Source organism: Brienomyrus brachyistius, chromosome 8 (assembly GCF_023856365.1).
Source record: "Brienomyrus brachyistius isolate T26 chromosome 8, BBRACH_0.4, whole genome shotgun sequence".
Taxonomy (NCBI): domain Eukaryota; kingdom Metazoa; phylum Chordata; class Actinopteri; order Osteoglossiformes; family Mormyridae; genus Brienomyrus; species Brienomyrus brachyistius.
Genome location: NC_064540.1, coordinates 27,554,854 through 27,573,288, shown reverse-complemented (window position 1 = coordinate 27,573,288; position 18,435 = coordinate 27,554,854). Strand labels below are relative to the sequence as shown.

General features: G+C 48.1%; 2 protein-coding genes across 6 annotated transcripts in view; both read right to left on the bottom strand.

Moving 5' to 3' along the window:
• Positions 1–18,435, bottom strand: part of LOC125747808 (uncharacterized) — a 136,537-nt gene that overhangs the window by 34,346 nt on the left and 83,756 nt on the right. Inside the window, exon 10 of the mRNA XM_049023318.1 lies at positions 13,853–13,894. Within this exon, the coding sequence (XP_048879275.1) occupies positions 13,853–13,894 (42 nt within the window). The remainder of the gene's footprint in view (positions 1–13,852; positions 13,895–18,435) is intronic.
• The window catches only part of LOC125747391 (zona pellucida sperm-binding protein 3-like), a 67,748-nt gene that overhangs the window by 6,904 nt on the left and 42,409 nt on the right, over positions 1–18,435 (bottom strand). For 2 of the 5 annotated variants that reach the window (XM_049022602.1, XM_049022599.1), the window contains exon 2: positions 4,222–4,326. The exons of 2 other annotated variants lie outside the window; for them this stretch is intronic. The gene's annotated coding sequence lies outside the window, so the exon portion shown is untranslated. Of the gene's footprint in view, positions 1–4,221; positions 4,327–13,873; positions 13,908–18,435 lie in introns of those variants that run through there. One more of the 5 variants, XM_049022603.1, reaches the window with a different exon arrangement.

Below are 18,435 nucleotides of genomic sequence, written 5' to 3'. Positions count from 1 at the left end.
ACATGAGGAGAGAGGAGGAGAATAAAAAAACAGCCCCCAGACTGTACTCCAGTGGGGAGGACATTGTGGGAACCGAAAAAAACACCTCAGCAACATAAGCACATGGTCACTACGCATTACAACATAAAAATGACACGACTTGCAACAGGTGAGGGAAATGGGGAGGTGGAGGTAGTCCAGCAGAGACAGACAGCCATCCGGTCCTGCAGCCATGGAGGCGCTGGTCAACAGACCCGCCTGTTCACGCTGGGGGTATGAAGCGGCGAAGGCGTTGGATGGGGGGGAGGGTGCGGTAAGTCCTTGGGATCGGGGGAGAGGAATGCAAGAGAGTCTCACTGCCTTGTTCTTCAGGGGGAGTTGTTAGTTCAGCAGCGGCCTTGGCCGAGGCCAGTGCTGATTGGGGGGAGCCAAAACCTGATAGAATAGGGTTGTTTGGGTTTCCGTACGAGAAGCTGTAATTTCCAGCTCCACTAATGTCCACGCTAATGTCCACGCTGGCCTCTGCCATCCAATAAGTTTTGCAAAGCTGTGAGCTTCTCCATGATGTTATCCAGTTTCACAGTCTGAGTGCTAACAGCTCTGCCCACTCCATCAATCATTCCGGCCAGCCTAGTGGGGCTTTGAGCGGCTGTCACCGTCTTCTTCAATCTTTGATAAACCAGGGCAATGCCTAATCCAATCAATGTCTTCAATGTCCTCCACGGAAAGAGCTGCCAGGCACACGACCCTCCACCGCTCCCATCCGTCCATCGTGTAGCCAGCAGCATACGTTCCCCCCGGACAGTCAGGTTCCCCCGAACCTAGGCTTCTCGTCGAGAAGATGGTGTCAATTGCGTTGAGAGACCAGCTGATCAAATCCATCGTTTTTCGTAGTTTGGAGAGCAGGGCTGAGAGAGTCTCTCAAGTATAAGACAGTAGACTAGAATATTGTTAACGTTAATTCAAGAAATGTATTCGTTTTTAAAATAAAATTCTTTTTGTTTGGTGTAAGGTATCAAGTCTTTTCAAGTCAAAAGGATCAAGTCTAAGTGAAGTCATGAGTCATTGGTGTTAAAGTCCAAGTGGAGTGCCAAGTCTTTTGTGATTTCATCAAGTCATCAAAATTGTGACTCGAGTCCACACCTCTCATTTGAGTTATTGAATAACACTGAAAGTGAAAAACATTTATCCATTCCAAGTCAAAATAGCGTAACACAGACCATCGTAACCCGGGGAGCGTCTCTAGTGTTGATTCAAACACGAGAAATGTACGACCAGATTGAATACTTAAAATGACAAACACAGGAAACAGATTTTCTCTTTTGATCAGTGAAATTAGCACCAGTTCTTGCTAGTGACCACTAGTTCGCTGTAAATATACAGCATTACCATAAAATGATGGGATTTGTGCATTTCCCTTATCTGACTTGATTTGAAAGGTAAAAACTGCTCCACCCGCACACAGAAAAAGATCCACTTTATGGGCATTAAAACTGATGTAGTCTGTGTTTCATGTGACTGCTCATAGGAAACGTGTCACATTTAATAGTGCATTACTTTTGCACACGAGCCGGCTCCACCTCATGTAGTAACAGTCAATTGGTCACTGCTCTTTATAAGCTCCAGCACGGGTTTATTAAGCACTAGCTGAAACCAGTGTTAAGGGGCAATACCATCACCTACTGTTAGTGCAAATTGGATGGGAATCCTGCATTTCAGTAGCAGTGTATCATGACCCTACTATTGTTGAAATTGAACCTACACCCTTGCAAGTACTCCTATTTACTTGGAGCATGTACATGATACAAAGGTGATACCAAACCAGGCTGTTGTGCTTGAGACCACATCAAAAGGAAGCTGCTGTCCAGGAAAGAGGGACTGAGTGAGGATGGGAATCAGCACTCACTGACTAGCCTTGTCTTTTGGTAGCAAGCTCTGATCCAAATATAGAGAGTAGCTTCCCCAAAAGGGTTTCCTGACTGAACAGAAGGCCATTGTGTACAACCCCACCAACACCTTCATTGTAAGGGTTGGCGTTTCCCCACAGGGTCTCATTCGTCATGAAATCCACAGGCAGCAAGCAGTGTGATGGGGTTGCAGAATTTAGGCAGTCCAGAAGTGTACTTGGGAGCAAAGGAACAGGCAGACAACCATTTCAAACACAATTAGTGGTTTATTCAGTCACAAGACAGTGCCCTTGATCTCCTGCACAACTACCACATCAGGGGGAAGGAAGATCATGACAAGCAGTGGAGAATGTGCCAGGCAAGTTGTGGCTCCTTCCATCCTGGGACCATGCACAGCTGGGCACATTAGGGCAGCAGGTACCTATCCCTTCAGAATATACAGCTGTCCAGGCTGACTAGCCTTGGGAGGAGCCTGTTGGATAGCAATGGGGCCCAGAACACCCGTGCCTTGAGCACCTGCAAGGGCAAGAAGGGTGCCTCAGTCACAGCAACACAAGCCACCAGAGCATCTTTTGGTGGAAGCCAAGCGTACCTGCTACACCTGCAAGCCCACAGCTGGTGTCACAGCAGCCACACACCTGGTCATTCCCATCCACAGACACCCACCTGCAATGGGGAATAGCAATTGTTAGCTATTGCAACTGATCCAGCATCATAATGCTGCACCCACTGACCTGTTAGCAGTGAGAGAGAAGGAACAAGCCTTGTGTTGGGAATCCACAGGCACAGAAGCCACTGTTGCTCTCAGGCTGCAAGTAATGTACAGCTAGGGGGACACCAAAAGCTGGTCAGCTGCCATCACAACCAGTTCATTTAAGCACAGAAATCCTGCACAAGTGCCTGTACTCACCGAGCTCCTGCCATCCTGAGAGAACCTGAAAGCATCCAGCTGAAGCTGCAGCTTGTCATCCTGCTTCCTGGGCAGGAACTGGGAGCGGGATCCTGTCACCTTGGCATCAGTCAGGCACCTGAAGGCCAGGCATGTCAAGCAGCATTGCCCAAGCGGTGTCACAGCCATGCAATGTTACTCACCCAGAGTTCTGCACAATGGCATAGCTTGGGACAGAGGTCACATCAGGGACCAAGGTGGCCACACAGCTGTCCACAAAGACACGCAGGGGCTGACCGTTGCCCACAAGGACAGAGGCTTCAATGTTCAGGACACTTCCCAGGAAGTACACGTTGGAGGCCCTCTCATTCTGCCATGCATCTGCACAAAGGGCACATAGACTTGAGGACAAGCCCACTGAGTAAAGCCAGATATGCTGCATGAACCCCTTGCCTACCATCCATCAGCCTCAGTGAGAAATTCAGTTGTGCCTCAGCCGCCATTGTGGCATAGTAGGGGATCCATGTTGGCACCAGGGCATTGCTGCTCACATTTTGTTTCCTAAGGAGCAGGCAACATGTAGAATTAGAATTTAGGTCAGTGACATACCACAACAGTGCACAATGAAATGTATCCTCTGCATTTAACCCATGTGACATCAAAACACATCAGGGGGAGTCAATTCAGTGCCTGGGCAGCACCTTGTTCAGGGTACCTCAGTGGTGCCTTGCTGGTCAAGGACTTGAACCAGCAATCTTTGGTACAAGTGCTTCCCCAACCATTAAGGCACATCTGCCCATTTAAGTCAGACACTGGTTGAACAGCTCCTAGGGCTAAGGAACACCAAAGCTGACAGGGCATCCTCACCTCAAATAGTGACACTCAATGCCAACCACAGCACCATTGGTCCTCACAATGGGGCTGCCATTAATACCACTGGGGGTGTAGATCAATGCAAAGCTGTAAACCAGGGCATCAGCAGTCATCTGGAGAAGAGCAACGTGATTAGCACTAGCATAGCCAACACAGCAACCAATCAAAAGGAAGCCCTCATACCATCAATGTACTTCCACAGCCCTGCAGCACAGACTGAAACCTCACTGTGCCAGAAGCATCCTGCCCAATGGGTGCACAGCCACCAAAAGTGATGTCTGAAGCATTGATCAGCTGGCCAATAGCTAGAAGGTCTCGTAGCACATCCACCATAACCGAATCCTCCCCACATACAACCCTCACACTATCAGGGTTCACTTGCATTCCAGTCACAGATTTAACCAGAGCAGGAGCAACTTGCTTGCTCAGGTAGCCGGCCGACGCCACCTGCGGAGCCCCTACGCCAACCTGGAAGCCGGCCGACGCCACCTGCGGAGCCCCTACGCCAACCTGGAAGCCGGACGACGCCACCTGGGGAGCCCCTACGCCAACCTGGAAGCCGGACGACGCCACCTGGGGAGCCCCTACGCCAACCTGGAAGCCGGTCGACGCCACCTGGGGAGCCCCTACGCCAACCTGGAAGCCGGTCGACGCCACCTGGGGAGCCCCTACGCCAACCTGGAAGCCGGACGACGCCACCTGGGGAGCACCTACGCCAACCTTGAAGCCGGTCGACGCCACCTGGGGAGCACCTACGCCAACCTTGAAGCCGGTCGACGCCACCTGGGGAGCACCTACGCCAACCTTGAAGCCGGTCGGCGCCACCTGGGGAGCACCTACGCCAACCTTGAAGCCGGACGGCGCCACCTGGGGAGCCCCTACGCCAACCTTGAAGCCGGACGGCGCCACCTGGGGAGCCCCTACGCCAACCTGGAAGCCGGACGCCACCTGGGGAGCACCTACGCCAACCTGATAACCGGACGCCACCTGGGGAGCCCCTACGCCAACCTGGAAGCCGGACGCCACCTGGGGAGCACCTACGCCAACCTGATAACCGGACGCCACCTGGGGAGCACCTACGCCAACCTGGAAGCCGGACGGCGCCACCTGGGGAGCCCCTACGCCAACCTGGAAGCCGGACGGCGCCACCTGGGGAGCCCCTACACCAACCTGGTAACTGGCTGCCACCACCTGGGGAGCACCTAATCCAGTTTGATATTCTGCTGCCACCTGAGGGGTGGTCACAGGAAACCCAGACTTTAGTTGAGCTTCACAGCTGCAACCTAAAAAAAGCAGCAACACTATGACCCCCCCCCCCTCGTGCACTGCCATTGTCCTAGAGCTGCTAGTAAAGCACGCTGTTAGGCCTGGTTTGCTGGCAGACTATTTTATAGTTGCTGAAATCATCTGCACCCGCCTGTCCTGTTCTGATTTGTCAGTATGGAATCCTCACCATTCAGCGTTAATCAATCACTGCTTGGTCTCTAACGACTGAAAGACATTTTTCTACCAACAGTTACTTTTTTAACAGCAGTTTCCACTCTGGTGCTCTCATGCTGTAATTCCTCACAGCACACATACACTGAGATTTTAGTGGTGTTTTGGGGGGGTCTAAATAATTTTGACTTTTTGACATGACTGCACATGGTCAACAATTATATCTGACATATATTGCATTGCGGGTATATCTACAGGCTACCCGCCGCCTTTATTAATTAATTTTATTTCTTTCTGACTGGTCAGCAGGGTCGTTGTTAATTGTTCATTCGAGCTTAAGGAGAGGAAAAGCGTCTCTCGTCACTTTAGAGGCAGCGCTGAGGTATGAGCCCACCTGCTAAGTCTCGAGGTTCCTCTAGGGGCGCTACTGATTACACGTAACTACCAGACCTCACAACGGAAATGTTCCCTGTGTAGTCAGTGCGTCGATAACGAAGGAGGCGGTGATTCAGTGAGGGTTATAGCGCCGAGTGTTGGATAGACGGCAAAGCGTGTTAGTCGTCTTGCGAACAAAGTCTAACTGCTACAAACGGGCGCTGTGATTAAACTTAGATCGAATACAGTTTCGCGTAGGTGATTTAGTGAATATCTACCTACATTTCCGAATGTTGCGCTATGGCGAAGCACCATGGAAGCGGGTGAAACGCCGGTATTGGAGCAGCCGTCACGGTTGCTAAGCTAACGGTAGTTATTGGTGTTTTATGTGTATAAGCATTTACGTTTATATCTCAGTGCTTTATGTCATGGTCATATACATTAGTACGGACGCAGCTTTTCGGTACTAAACGTGTCGAACTTCAGAAAGTACCGCCACACCGCTAGTGTCTGTTTTTCTTTTATCCGCAATATCTCCTCTTTCGAAAGATGTTGCGGCTGTTGAGCTGTCCATTCCTTCACCGCCACTTCAGTGCTTATAAAACTCTTCCCTGATTTACAGAACCAGTCGCATGTGGTGCGCTCCACTAACCAAATTTACTCAACGTAACGATATATTTATTGAAAATTTGAACAAAGTCATTATTATAATGCTGCTAGTAAAGTTCATCTTTAAATTTGTTTATTGTGTTATGATAAGGTTACGTTCCAATAAACCTATAATAATGCGAAAATATCGTAAAGAGAAAATTCATTTTGATACAGTACACCTACCCTAACAAGCATTATGGACTAGCCTAGCCTACCTTAACATGCTTTGAACACTTACATTAGCTTTCAATTGTGCAAAATAATTAACACAAATCCTATTTTATAATAAAATGTCGAATATCTCATTTAAGCCATTGCATAACATATTGAAAACGAAAAACATTTACCAGAGTTGGGAACAAGTCCAGACATGCAAGTCCCGAGTGGAGTCCCAAGTCCTAAACTTTGAATTTCGAGTCCCTTGACCAAATATGGTATTTTATTTCTGGGTAATAATAAATAATTTTCCGAAATTATAAATGCTTCTTAAGAGGTGTATTTATTTGTCAGCAGCAAGTGCAACTAGACTTAATCAGAGAAAAAAAGGAGTGCTGATGTTGCATTTCATAGTAAATATTAACCCAGTACAACAGCATTATTGTTGTTACTGTCCTTTTTTGTTATACCCAACCTCATCTCATACTGAACCATCCATCCATCCATTTTCCAAACTGCTTGTCCTGCTGCGTCGCTGGGGGTCCAGAGCTTATCCCGGACGCAATGGGCACGAGGCAGGGAACAATCCAGGACGGGGGGCCAGCCCATCGCAGGGCACACTCACACACCACATACTGAACCAAAGCTTATTAAATAAAATACATTCAAGTACTGTTAATTTAAAGTGACACTATATGTAGCTGCACGTTTTATGTGTAAGTTAAATAAAAATGTAAAAAATTGATGCTTTCTAGAATATAGTTCTAAAGTTACCTACTTTATGGAGGAATAATCTGTGTGTTGTATGTGAATGTGTGTGTGTGGACTGGGTAACTGTTAGGGCATTTTTCACTATTTTCAGAATTTTTCAAATCAAACAACCAGTTAATTGAAAAAAATAATACACAGATTGTTTCATAATAAAATTAAACATTAACCGCATTCAAAATGATACAATACAGAGCAATTATCTCCACGTTCAGGTGAATTAAATATCAAAGACTCATTGCTACAAGCAGAAATCTGCAAGAGCCACTTGAGATGTAGCAAAATCCTCCCCTCTCTTGGGACTCCTTGGTGACAGAATGATCTGAGGATCCTTGAAAACCAGCTACAGGGTCGTCAGCTGAAAGCGATCCTTCCTTGGTATTTCGTCCCTTTTGCTCTAGGATACCTCATGATGGTGGGGTAACGGTCAGGGACGTCTCCCTGCAGCTGGCCTCAGGACTATGCATGGCTGGGGTGTCCTACTCCCTGAGCCAAGACTGAACCTGCACTTGTGGTCTCTCATCAGCTATAGCCATACTGAGGTGGTCTCTGCTGCTGCTCCCCAATGGCCTTCTTGATTTATTTGGGTTCCATGCCGATCTTCTGTAGGAAGCATCGTACTGATATTGCTGGAAAACCATGGCAGTCAACTTCTATAGGAAACAGAACTGCGTACCAACCCTTGGCAAGAACCTCGTCAACCACGTCTTGGTAGTTGGCTTTTTTCAGCTGGTGAGAGACAGTGAGCCTATCCTCCCATGGTACAGTAAGTTCAGCCATCAGGATGGTCATCTTACTCCTAGATAGCAGGATCATGTCTGGCCTGAGTGATGTTACAGCTGCCTCTTTCAGGAAGACGAGTTTCTCTTGCAGGTCCACCTGTATCTCCCACCTAGAGCCCTGCAGTAAGATGGAAAAGACATTCTTTGCAGCTGTACTTGCCTTTGGCACCTTGTCTCTTTCCCTGCACAACTTGACAGCCTTGGGTGGTGAAACCTGAAGTTTATTGGCCTTGACCCTCTGCAACTCCACTTGGAAATCACCATAAGGACCTTATCGTGTCTCCACCTATATCGGCCCTCTCCAAGTACTTTGGGACATCCTGTCAAGATGTGGTTCAAGGTGCAAGGTACACTGCTTGCAGGATGGATCTTCTTCTTCGCCCCAGATCTTAAGGATGTTAGGACCCCACACTTCCTTCCAGGACATCGATCGCTCCAGTGCATTGTCCCACTGCATCCACTGTCCTTGGCGCGCAAGACCTGCCGCTTTCACACGGCTCCCGGACCCTCTGCACTATGAGGCCTCTGCTGCCTTTGGCATTGGTCCTACTCCACCTCTTGTCACTGTAGGTACCAAGACCCAGCCGACCCTGGCAGACCACCCCAATGATCTCCTGGTGCTTCCAGTATGCCTTGGCTTCTCTCACTGCAGCTTGTGGCTTCCACTTCCTGCTGCACCTGATAGTCTTATCAGCATGTCTTCCGATAGTGCCAGTGTGCTTACCGCTCTTGCCTTGGCAACCTTGAATTCTTCTACCACTGATGACACTGGCAGGTGAAGCTTGGAAGTCTTGCTATACAGGTTTACTGAGCTGAAGGATGGGGGAACACCCAGTCATCGCCGAACAAACTTGCTACACAGTCTTTCCATTGCTTCCACTTGAGTCATGGGGAAGTGGTACAGCAAAAACAGCCATTGCAATCAAGCTTAGCACATTGTAGCCCTAGTTGTCGGATTAAAAGTAGAAATGTGTCATCTTATTTCAGATTTACATCTGAGTGAGAATCCGCAACACTTTTCATAATGTATGCAAAAAGACTTTCCAAGCCCATGATTTAACTAACAAGCTAGAAAATTCACCAAGCCATTAAGCTAATATTAACTGGACATTAGTCACTACATTAGCTTCGACTTACCTTTCTTTGTGTGACTTCAGAAGTTGGACGTCATAGCCTCTCCATCTGTTATTTTTGACCCACGTTTTGCATACTGCAGTTCATGTCTTGTTGACCACCTCGTAATTTGTGAAAGCAAATGAAATGACCCTAGGTATCATTTTTGTCCGACTGGCGCTCAGTAACATCACATTACTTCATGCTTCGCTTCTGCATCTTGATTGGATGTTGTGTTAGAGCTGGGCATTCTGGGGAGTTTGTATAAACTGGCTGGAAATGAATTGATTGATTGATTGATGAAACCCTTTATTGCTGTTGCAATATACCATGTCACTAGTCACGAGTACCAGCGAAAAAACTGGCCATCAACCCGACCATACATATACACAAACATCACAGTAGGGGGTAGACCAGTCGGGAGACAGGGGAAGAGAGAAGAAAAGAAACAGAATAACATGAGGAGAGAGGAGGAGAATAAAAAAACAGCCCCCAGACTGTACTCCAGTGGGGAGGACATTGTGGGAACCGAAAAAAACACCTCAGCAACATAAGCACATGGTCACTACGCATTACAACATAAAAATGACACGACTTGCAGCAGGTGAGGGAAATGGGGAGGTGGAGGTAGTCCAGCAGAGACAGACAGCCATCCGGTCCTGCAGCCATGGAGGCGCTGGTCAACAGACCCGCCTGTTCACGCTGGGGGTATGAAGCGGCGAAGGCGTTGGATGGGGGGGAGGGTGCGGTAAGTCCTTGGGATCGGGGGAGAGGAATGCAAGAGAGTCTCACTGCCTTGTTCTTCAGGGGGAGTTGTTAGTTCAGCAGCGGCCTTGGCCGAGGCCAGTGCTGATTGGGGGGAGCCAAAACCTGATAGAATAGGGTTGTTTGGGTTTCCGTACGAGAAGCTGTAATTTCCAGCTCCACTAATGTCCACGCTAATGTCCACGCTGGCCTCTGCCATCCAATAAGTTTTGCAAAGCTGTGAGCTTCTCCATGATGTTATCCAGTTTCACAGTCTGAGTGCTAACAGCTCTGCCCACTCCATCAATCATTCCGGCCAGCCTAGTGGGGCTTTGAGCGGCTGTCACCGTCTTCTTCAATCTTTGATAAACCAGGGCAATGCCTAATCCAATCAGCATAATACCTGTAATCATGGTTCCGAATAGGTAGATGTCTTCAATGTCCTCCACGGAAAGAGCTGCCAGGCACACGACCCTCCACCGCTCCCATCCGTCCATCGTGTAGCCAGCAGCATACGTTCCCCCCGGACAGTCAGGTTCCCCCGAACCTAGGCTTCTCGTCGAGAAGATGGTGTCAATTGCGTTGAGAGACCAGCTGATCAAATCCATCGTTTTTCGTAGTTTGGAGAGCAGGGCTGAGAGAGTCTCTCAAGTATAAGACAGTAGACTAGAATATTGTTAACGTTAATTCAAGAAATGTATTCGTTTTTAAAATAAAATTCTTTTTGTTTGGTGTAAGGTATCAAGTCTTTTCAAGTCAAAAGGATCAAGTCTAAGTGAAGTCATGAGTCATTGGTGTTAAAGTCCAAGTGGAGTGCCAAGTCTTTTGTGATTTCATCAAGTCATCAAAATTGTGACTCGAGTCCACACCTCTCATTTGAGTTATTGAATAACACTGAAAGTGAAAAACATTTATCCATTCCAAGTCAAAATAGCGTAACACAGACCATCGTAACCCGGGGAGCGTCTCTAGTGTTGATTCAAACACGAGAAATGTACGACCAGATTGAATACTTAAAATGACAAACACAGGAAACAGATTTTCTCTTTTGATCAGTGAAATTAGCACCAGTTCTTGCTAGTGACCACTAGTTCGCTGTAAATATACAGCATTACCATAAAATGATGGGATTTGTGCATTTCCCTTATCTGACTTGATTTGAAAGGTAAAAACTGCTCCACCCGCACACAGAAAAAGATCCACTTTATGGGCATTAAAACTGATGTAGTCTGTGTTTCATGTGACTGCTCATAGGAAACGTGTCACATTTAATAGTGCATTACTTTTGCACACGAGCCGGCTCCACCTCATGTAGTAACAGTCAATTGGTCACTGCTCTTTATAAGCTCCAGCACGGGTTTATTAAGCACTAGCTGAAACCAGTGTTAAGGGGCAATACCATCACCTACTGTTAGTGCAAATTGGATGGGAATCCTGCATTTCAGTAGCAGTGTATCATGACCCTACTATTGTTGAAATTGAACCTACACCCTTGCAAGTACTCCTATTTACTTGGAGCATGTACATGATACAAAGGTGATACCAAACCAGGCTGTTGTGCTTGAGACCACATCAAAAGGAAGCTGCTGTCCAGGAAAGAGGGACTGAGTGAGGATGGGAATCAGCACTCACTGACTAGCCTTGTCTTTTGGTAGCAAGCTCTGATCCAAATATAGGGAGTAGCTTCCCCAAAAGGGTTTCCTGACTGAACAGAAGGCCATTGTGTACAACCCCACCAACACCTTCATTGTAAGGGTTGGCGTTTCCCCACAGGGTCTCATTCGTCATGAAATCCACAGGCAGCAAGCAGTGTGATGGGGTTGCAGAATTTAGGCAGTCCAGAAGTGTACTTGGGAGCAAAGGAACAGGCAGACAACCATTTCAAACACAATTAGTGGTTTATTCAGTCACAAGACAGTGCCCTTGATCTCCTGCACAACTACCACATCAGGGGGAAGGAAGATCATGACAAGCAGTGGAGAATGTGCCAGGCAAGTTGTGGCTCCTTCCATCCTGGGACCATGCACAGCTGGGCACATTAGGGCAGCAGGTACCTATCCCTTCAGAATATACAGCTGTCCAGGCTGACTAGCCTTGGGAGGAGCCTGTTGGATAGCAATGGGGCCCAGAACACCCGTGCCTTGAGCACCTGCAAGGGCAAGAAGGGTGCCTCAGTCACAGCAACACAAGCCACCAGAGCATCTTTTGGTGGAAGCCAAGCGTACCTGCTACACCTGCAAGCCCACAGCTGGTGTCACAGCAGCCACACACCTGGTCATTCCCATCCACAGACACCCACCTGCAATGGGGAATAGCAATTGTTAGCTATTGCAACTGATCCAGCATCATAATGCTGCACCCACTGACCTGTTAGCAGTGAGAGAGAAGGAACAAGCCTTGTGTTGGGAATCCACAGGCACAGAAGCCACTGTTGCTCTCAGGCTGCAAGTAATGTACAGCTAGGGGGACACCAAAAGCTGGTCAGCTGCCATCACAACCAGTTCATTTAAGCACAGAAATCCTGCACAAGTGCCTGTACTCACCGAGCTCCTGCCATCCTGAGAGAACCTGAAAGCATCCAGCTGAAGCTGCAGCTTGTCATCCTGCTTCCTGGGCAGGAACTGGGAGCGGGATCCTGTCACCTTGGCATCAGTCAGGCACCTGAAGGCCAGGCATGTCAAGCAGCATTGCCCAAGCGGTGTCACAGCCATGCAATGTTACTCACCCAGAGTTCTGCACAATGGCATAGCTTGGGACAGAGGTCACATCAGGGACCAAGGTGGCCACACAGCTGTCCACAAAGACACGCAGGGGCTGACCGTTGCCCACAAGGACAGAGGCTTCAATGTTCAGGACACTTCCCAGGAAGTACACGTTGGAGGCCCTCTCATTCTGCCATGCATCTGCACAAAGGGCACATAGACTTGAGGACAAGCCCACTGAGTAAAGCCAGATATGCTGCATGAACCCCTTGCCTACCATCCATCAGCCTCAGTGAGAAATTCAGTTGTGCCTCAGCCGCCATTGTGGCATAGTAGGGGATCCATGTTGGCACCAGGGCATTGCTGCTCACATTTTGTTTCCTAAGGAGCAGGCAACATGTAGAATTAGAATTTAGGTCAGTGACATACCACAACAGTGCACAATGAAATGTATCCTCTGCATTTAACCCATGTGACATCAAAACACATCAGGGGGAGTCAATTCAGTGCCTGGGCAGCACCTTGTTCAGGGTACCTCAGTGGTGCCTTGCTGGTCAAGGACTTGAACCAGCAATCTTTGGTACAAGTGCTTCCCCAACCATTAAGGCACATCTGCCCATTTAAGTCAGACACTGGTTGAACAGCTCCTAGGGCTAAGGAACACCAAAGCTGACAGGGCATCCTCACCTCAAATAGTGACACTCAATGCCAACCACAGCACCATTGGTCCTCACAATGGGGCTGCCATTAATACCACTGGGGGTGTAGATCAATGCAAAGCTGTAAACCAGGGCATCAGCAGTCATCTGGAGAAGAGCAATGTGATTAGCACTAGCATAGCCAACACAGCAACCAATCAAAAGGAAGCCCTCATACCATCAGTGTACTTCCACAGCCCTGCAGCACAGACTGAAACCTCACTGTGCCAGAAGCATCCTGCCCAATGGGTGCACAGCCACCAAAAGTGATGTCTGAAGCATTGATCAGCTGGCCAATAGCTAGAAGGTCTCGTAGCACATCCACCATAACCGAATCCTCCCCACATACAACCCTCACACTATCAGGGTTCACTTGCATTCCAGTCACAGATTTAACCAGAGCAGGAGCAACTTGCTTGCTCAGGTAGCCGGCCGACGCCACCTGGGGAGCCCCTACGCCAACCTGGAAGCCGGCCGACGCCACCTGCGGAGCCCCTACGCCAACCTGGAAGCCGGCCGACGCCACCTGCGGAGCCCCTACGCCAACCTGGAAGCCGGCCGACGCCACCTGCGGAGCCCCTACGCCAACCTGGAAGCCGGACGACGCCACCAGGGGAGCCCCTACGCCAACCTGGAAGCCGGACGACGCCACCTGGGGAGCCCCTACGCCAACCTGGAAGCCGGACGACGCCACCTGGGGAGCCCCTACGCCAACCTGGAAGCCGGACGACGCCACCTGGGGAGCCCCTACGCCAACCTGGAAGCCGGTCGACGCCACCTGGGGAGCCCCTACGCCAACCTTGAAGCCGGTCGACGCCACCTGGGGAGCACCTACGCCAACCTTGAAGCCGGTCGGCGCCACCTGGGGAGCACCTACGCCAACCTGATAACCGGACGCCACCTGGGGAGCACCTACGCCAACCTGATAACCGGACGCAACCTGGGGAGCACCTACGCCAACCTGATAACCGGACGCCACCTGGGGAGCACCTACGCCAACCTGGAAGCCGGACGCCACCTGGGGAGCCCCTACGCCAACCTGGAAGCCGGACGCCACCTGGGGAGCACCTACGCCAACCTGATAACCGGACGCCACCTGGGGAGCCCCTACGCCAACCTGGAAGCCGGACGGCGCCACCTGGGGAGCCCCTACGCCAACCTGGTAACTGGCTGCCACCACCTGGGGAGCACCTAATTCAGTTTGATATTCTGCTGCCACCTGAGGGGTGGTCACAGGAAACCCAAACTTTAGTTGAGCTTCACAGCTGCAACCTAAAAAAAGCAGCAACACTATGACCCCCTCGTGCACTGCCATTGTCCTAGAGCTGCTAGTAAAGCACGCTGTTAGGCCTGGTTTGCTGGCAGACTATTTTATAGTTGCTGAAATCATCTGCACCCGCCTGGCCTGTTCTGATTTGTCAGTATGGAATCCTCACCATTCAGCGTTAATCAATCACTGCTTGGTCTCTAACGACTGAAAGACATTTTTCTACCAACAGTTACTTTTTTAACAGCAGTTTCCACTCTGGTGCTCTCATGCTGTAATTCCTCACAGCACACATACACTGAGATTTTAGTGGTGTTTTGGGGGGGTCTAAATAATTTTGACTTTTTGACATGACTGCACATGGTCAACAATTATATCTGACATATATTGCATTGCGGGTATATCTACAGGCTACCCGCCGCCTTTATTAATTAATTTTATTTCTTTCTGACTGGTCAGCAGGGTCGTTGTTAATTGTTCATTCGAGCTTAAGGAGAGGAAAAGCGTCTCTCGTCACTTTAGAGGCAGCGCTGAGGTATGAGCCCACCTGCTAAGTCTCGAGGTTCCTCTAGGGGCGCTACTGATTACACGTAACTACCAGACCTCACAACGGAAATGTTCCCTGTGTAGTCAGTGCGTCGATAACGAAGGAGGCGGTGATTCAGTGAGGGTTATAGCGCCGAGTGTAGGATAGACGGCAAAGCGTGTTAGTCGTCTTGCGAACAAAGTCTAACTGCTACAAACGGGCGCTGTGATTAAACCTAGATCGAATACAGTTTCGCGTAGGTGATTTAGTGAATATCTACCTACATTTCCGAATGTTGCGCTATGGCGAAGCACCATGGAAGCGGGTGAAACGCCGGTATTGGAGCAGCCGTCACGGTTGCTAAGCTAACGGTAGTTATTGGTGTTTTATGTGTATAAGCATTTACGTTTATATCTCAGTGCTTTATGTCATGGTCATATACATTAGTACGGACGCAGCTTTTCGGTACTAAACGTGTCGAACTTCAGAAAGTACCGCCACACCGCTAGTGTCTGTTTTTCTTTTATTCGCAATATCTCCTCTTTCGAAAGATGTTGCGGCTGTTGAGCTGTCCATTCCTTCACCGCCACTTCAGTGCTTATAAAACTCTTCCCTGATTTACAGAACCAGTCGCATGTGGTGCGCTCCACTAACCAAATTTACTCAACGTAACGATATATTTATTGAAAATTTGAACAAAGTCATTATTATAATGCTGCTAGTAAAGTTCATCTTTAAATTTGTTTATTGTGTTATGATAAGGTTACGTTCCAATAAACCTATAATAATGCGAAAATATCGTAAAGAGAAAATTCATTTTGATACAGTACACCTACCCTAACAAGCATTATGGACTAGCCTAGCCTACCTTAACATGCTTTGAACACTTACATTAGCTTTCAATTGTGCAAAATAATTAACACAAATCCTATTTTATAATAAAATGTGGAATATCTCATTTAAGCCATTGCATAACATACTGAAAACGAAAAACATTTACCAGAGTTGGGAACAAGTCCAGACATGCAAGTCCCGAGTGGAGTCCCAAGTCCTAAACTTTGAATTTCGAGTCCCTTGACCAAATATGGTATTTTATTTCTGGGTAATAATAAATAATTTTCCGAAATTATAAATGCTTCTTAAGAGGTGTATTTATTTGTCAGCAGCAAGTGCAACTAGACTTAATCAGAGAAAAAAAGGAGTGCTGATGTTGCATTTCATAGTAAATATTAACCCAGTACAACAGCATTATTGTTGTTACTGTCCTTTTTTGTTATACCCAACCTCATCTCATACTGAACCATCCATCCATCCATTTTCCAAACTGCTTGTCCTGCTGCGTCGCTGGGGGTCCAGAGCTTATCCCGGACGCAATGGGCACGAGGCAGGGAACAATCCAGGACGGGGGGCCAGCCCATCGCAGGGCACACTCACACACCACATACTGAACCAAAGCTTATTAAATAAAATACATTCAAGTACTGTTAATTTAAAGTGACACTATATGTAGCTGCACGTTTTATGTGTAAGTTAAATAAAAATGTAAAAAATTGATGCTTTCTAGAATATAGTTCTAAAGTTACCTACTTTATGGAGGAATAATCTGTGTGCTGTATGTGAATGTGTGTGTGTGGACTGGGTAACTGTTAGGGCATTTTTCACTATTTTCAGAATTTTTCAAATCAAACAACCAGTTAATTGAAAAAAATAATACACAGATTGTTTCATAATAAAATTAAACATTAACCGCATTCAAAATGATACAATACAGAGCAATTATCTCCACGTTCAGGTGAATTAAATATCAAAGACTCATTGCTACAAGCAGAAATCTGCAAGAGCCACTTGAGATGTAGCAAAATCCTCCCCTCTCTTGGGACTCCTTGGTGACAGAATGATCTGAGGATCCTTGAAAACCAGCTACAGGGTCGTCAGCTGAAAGCGATCCTTCCTTGGTATTTCGTCCCTTTTGCTCTAGGATACCTCATGATGGTGGGGTAACGGTCAGGGACGTCTCCCTGCAGCTGGCCTCAGGACTATGCATGGCTGGGGTGTCCTACTCCCTGAGCCAAGACTGAACCTGCACTTGTGGTCTCTCATCAGCTATAGCCATACTGAGGTGGTCTCTGCTGCTGCTCCCCAATGGCCTTCTTGATTTATTTGGGTTCCATGCCGATCTTCTGTAGGAAGCATCGTACTGATATTGCTGGAAAACCATGGCAGTCAACTTCTATAGGAAACAGAACTGCGTACCAACCCTTGGCAAGAACCTCGTCAACCACGTCTTGGTAGTTGGCTTTTTTCAGCTGGTGAGAGACAGTGAGCCTATCCTCCCATGGTACAGTAAGTTCAGCCATCAGGATGGTCATCTTACTCCTAGATAGCAGGATCATGTCTGGCCTGAGTGATGTTACAGCTGCCTCTTTCAGGAAGACGAGTTTCTCTTGCAGGTCCACCTGTATCTCCCACCTAGAGCCCTGCAGTAAGATGGAAAAGACATTCTTTGCAGCTGTACTTGCCTTTGGCACCTTGTCTCTTTCCCTGCACAACTTGACAGCCTTGGGTGGTGAAACCTGAAGTTTATTGGCCTTGACCCTCTGCAACTCCACTTGGAAATCACCATAAGGACCTTATCGTGTCTCCACCTATATCGGCCCTCTCCAAGTACTTTGGGACATCCTGTCAAGATGTGGTTCAAGGTGCAAGGTACACTGCTTGCAGGATGGATCTTCTTCTTCGCCCCAGATCTTAAGGATGTTAGGACCCCACACTTCCTTCCAGGACATCGATCGCTCCAGTGCATTGTCCCACTGCATCCACTGTCCTTGGCGCGCAAGACCTGCCGCTTTCACACGGCTCCCGGACCCTCTGCACTATGAGGCCTCTGCTGCCTTTGGCATTGGTCCTACTCCACCTCTTGTCACTGTAGGTACCAAGACCCAGCCGACCCTGGCAGACCACCCCAATGATCTCCTGGTGCTTCCAGTATGCCTTGGCTTCTCTCACTGCAGCTTGTGGCTTCCACTTCCTGCTGCACCTGATAGTCTTATCAGCATGTCTTCCGATAGTGCCAGTGTGCTTACCGCTCTTGCCTTGGCAACCTTGAATTCTTCTACCACTGATGACACTGGCAGGTGAAGCTTGGAAGTCTTGCTATACAGGTTTACTGAGCTGAAGGATGGGGGAACACCCAGTCATCGCCGAACAAACTTGCTACACAGTCTTTCCATTGCTTCCACTTGAGTCATGGGGAAGTGGTACAGCAAAAACAGCCATTGCAATCAAGCTTAGCACATTGTAGCCCTAGTTGTCGGATTAAAAGTAGAAATGTGTCATCTTATTTCAGATTTACATCTGAGTGAGAATCCGCAACACTTTTCATAATGTATGCAAAAAGACTTTCCAAGCCCATGATTTAACTAACAAGCTAGAAAATTCACCAAGCCATTAAGCTAATATTAACTGGACATTAGTCACTACATTAGCTTCGACTTACCTTTCTTTGTGTGACTTCAGAAGTTGGACGTCATAGCCTCTCCATCTGTTATTTTTGACCCACGTTTTGCAT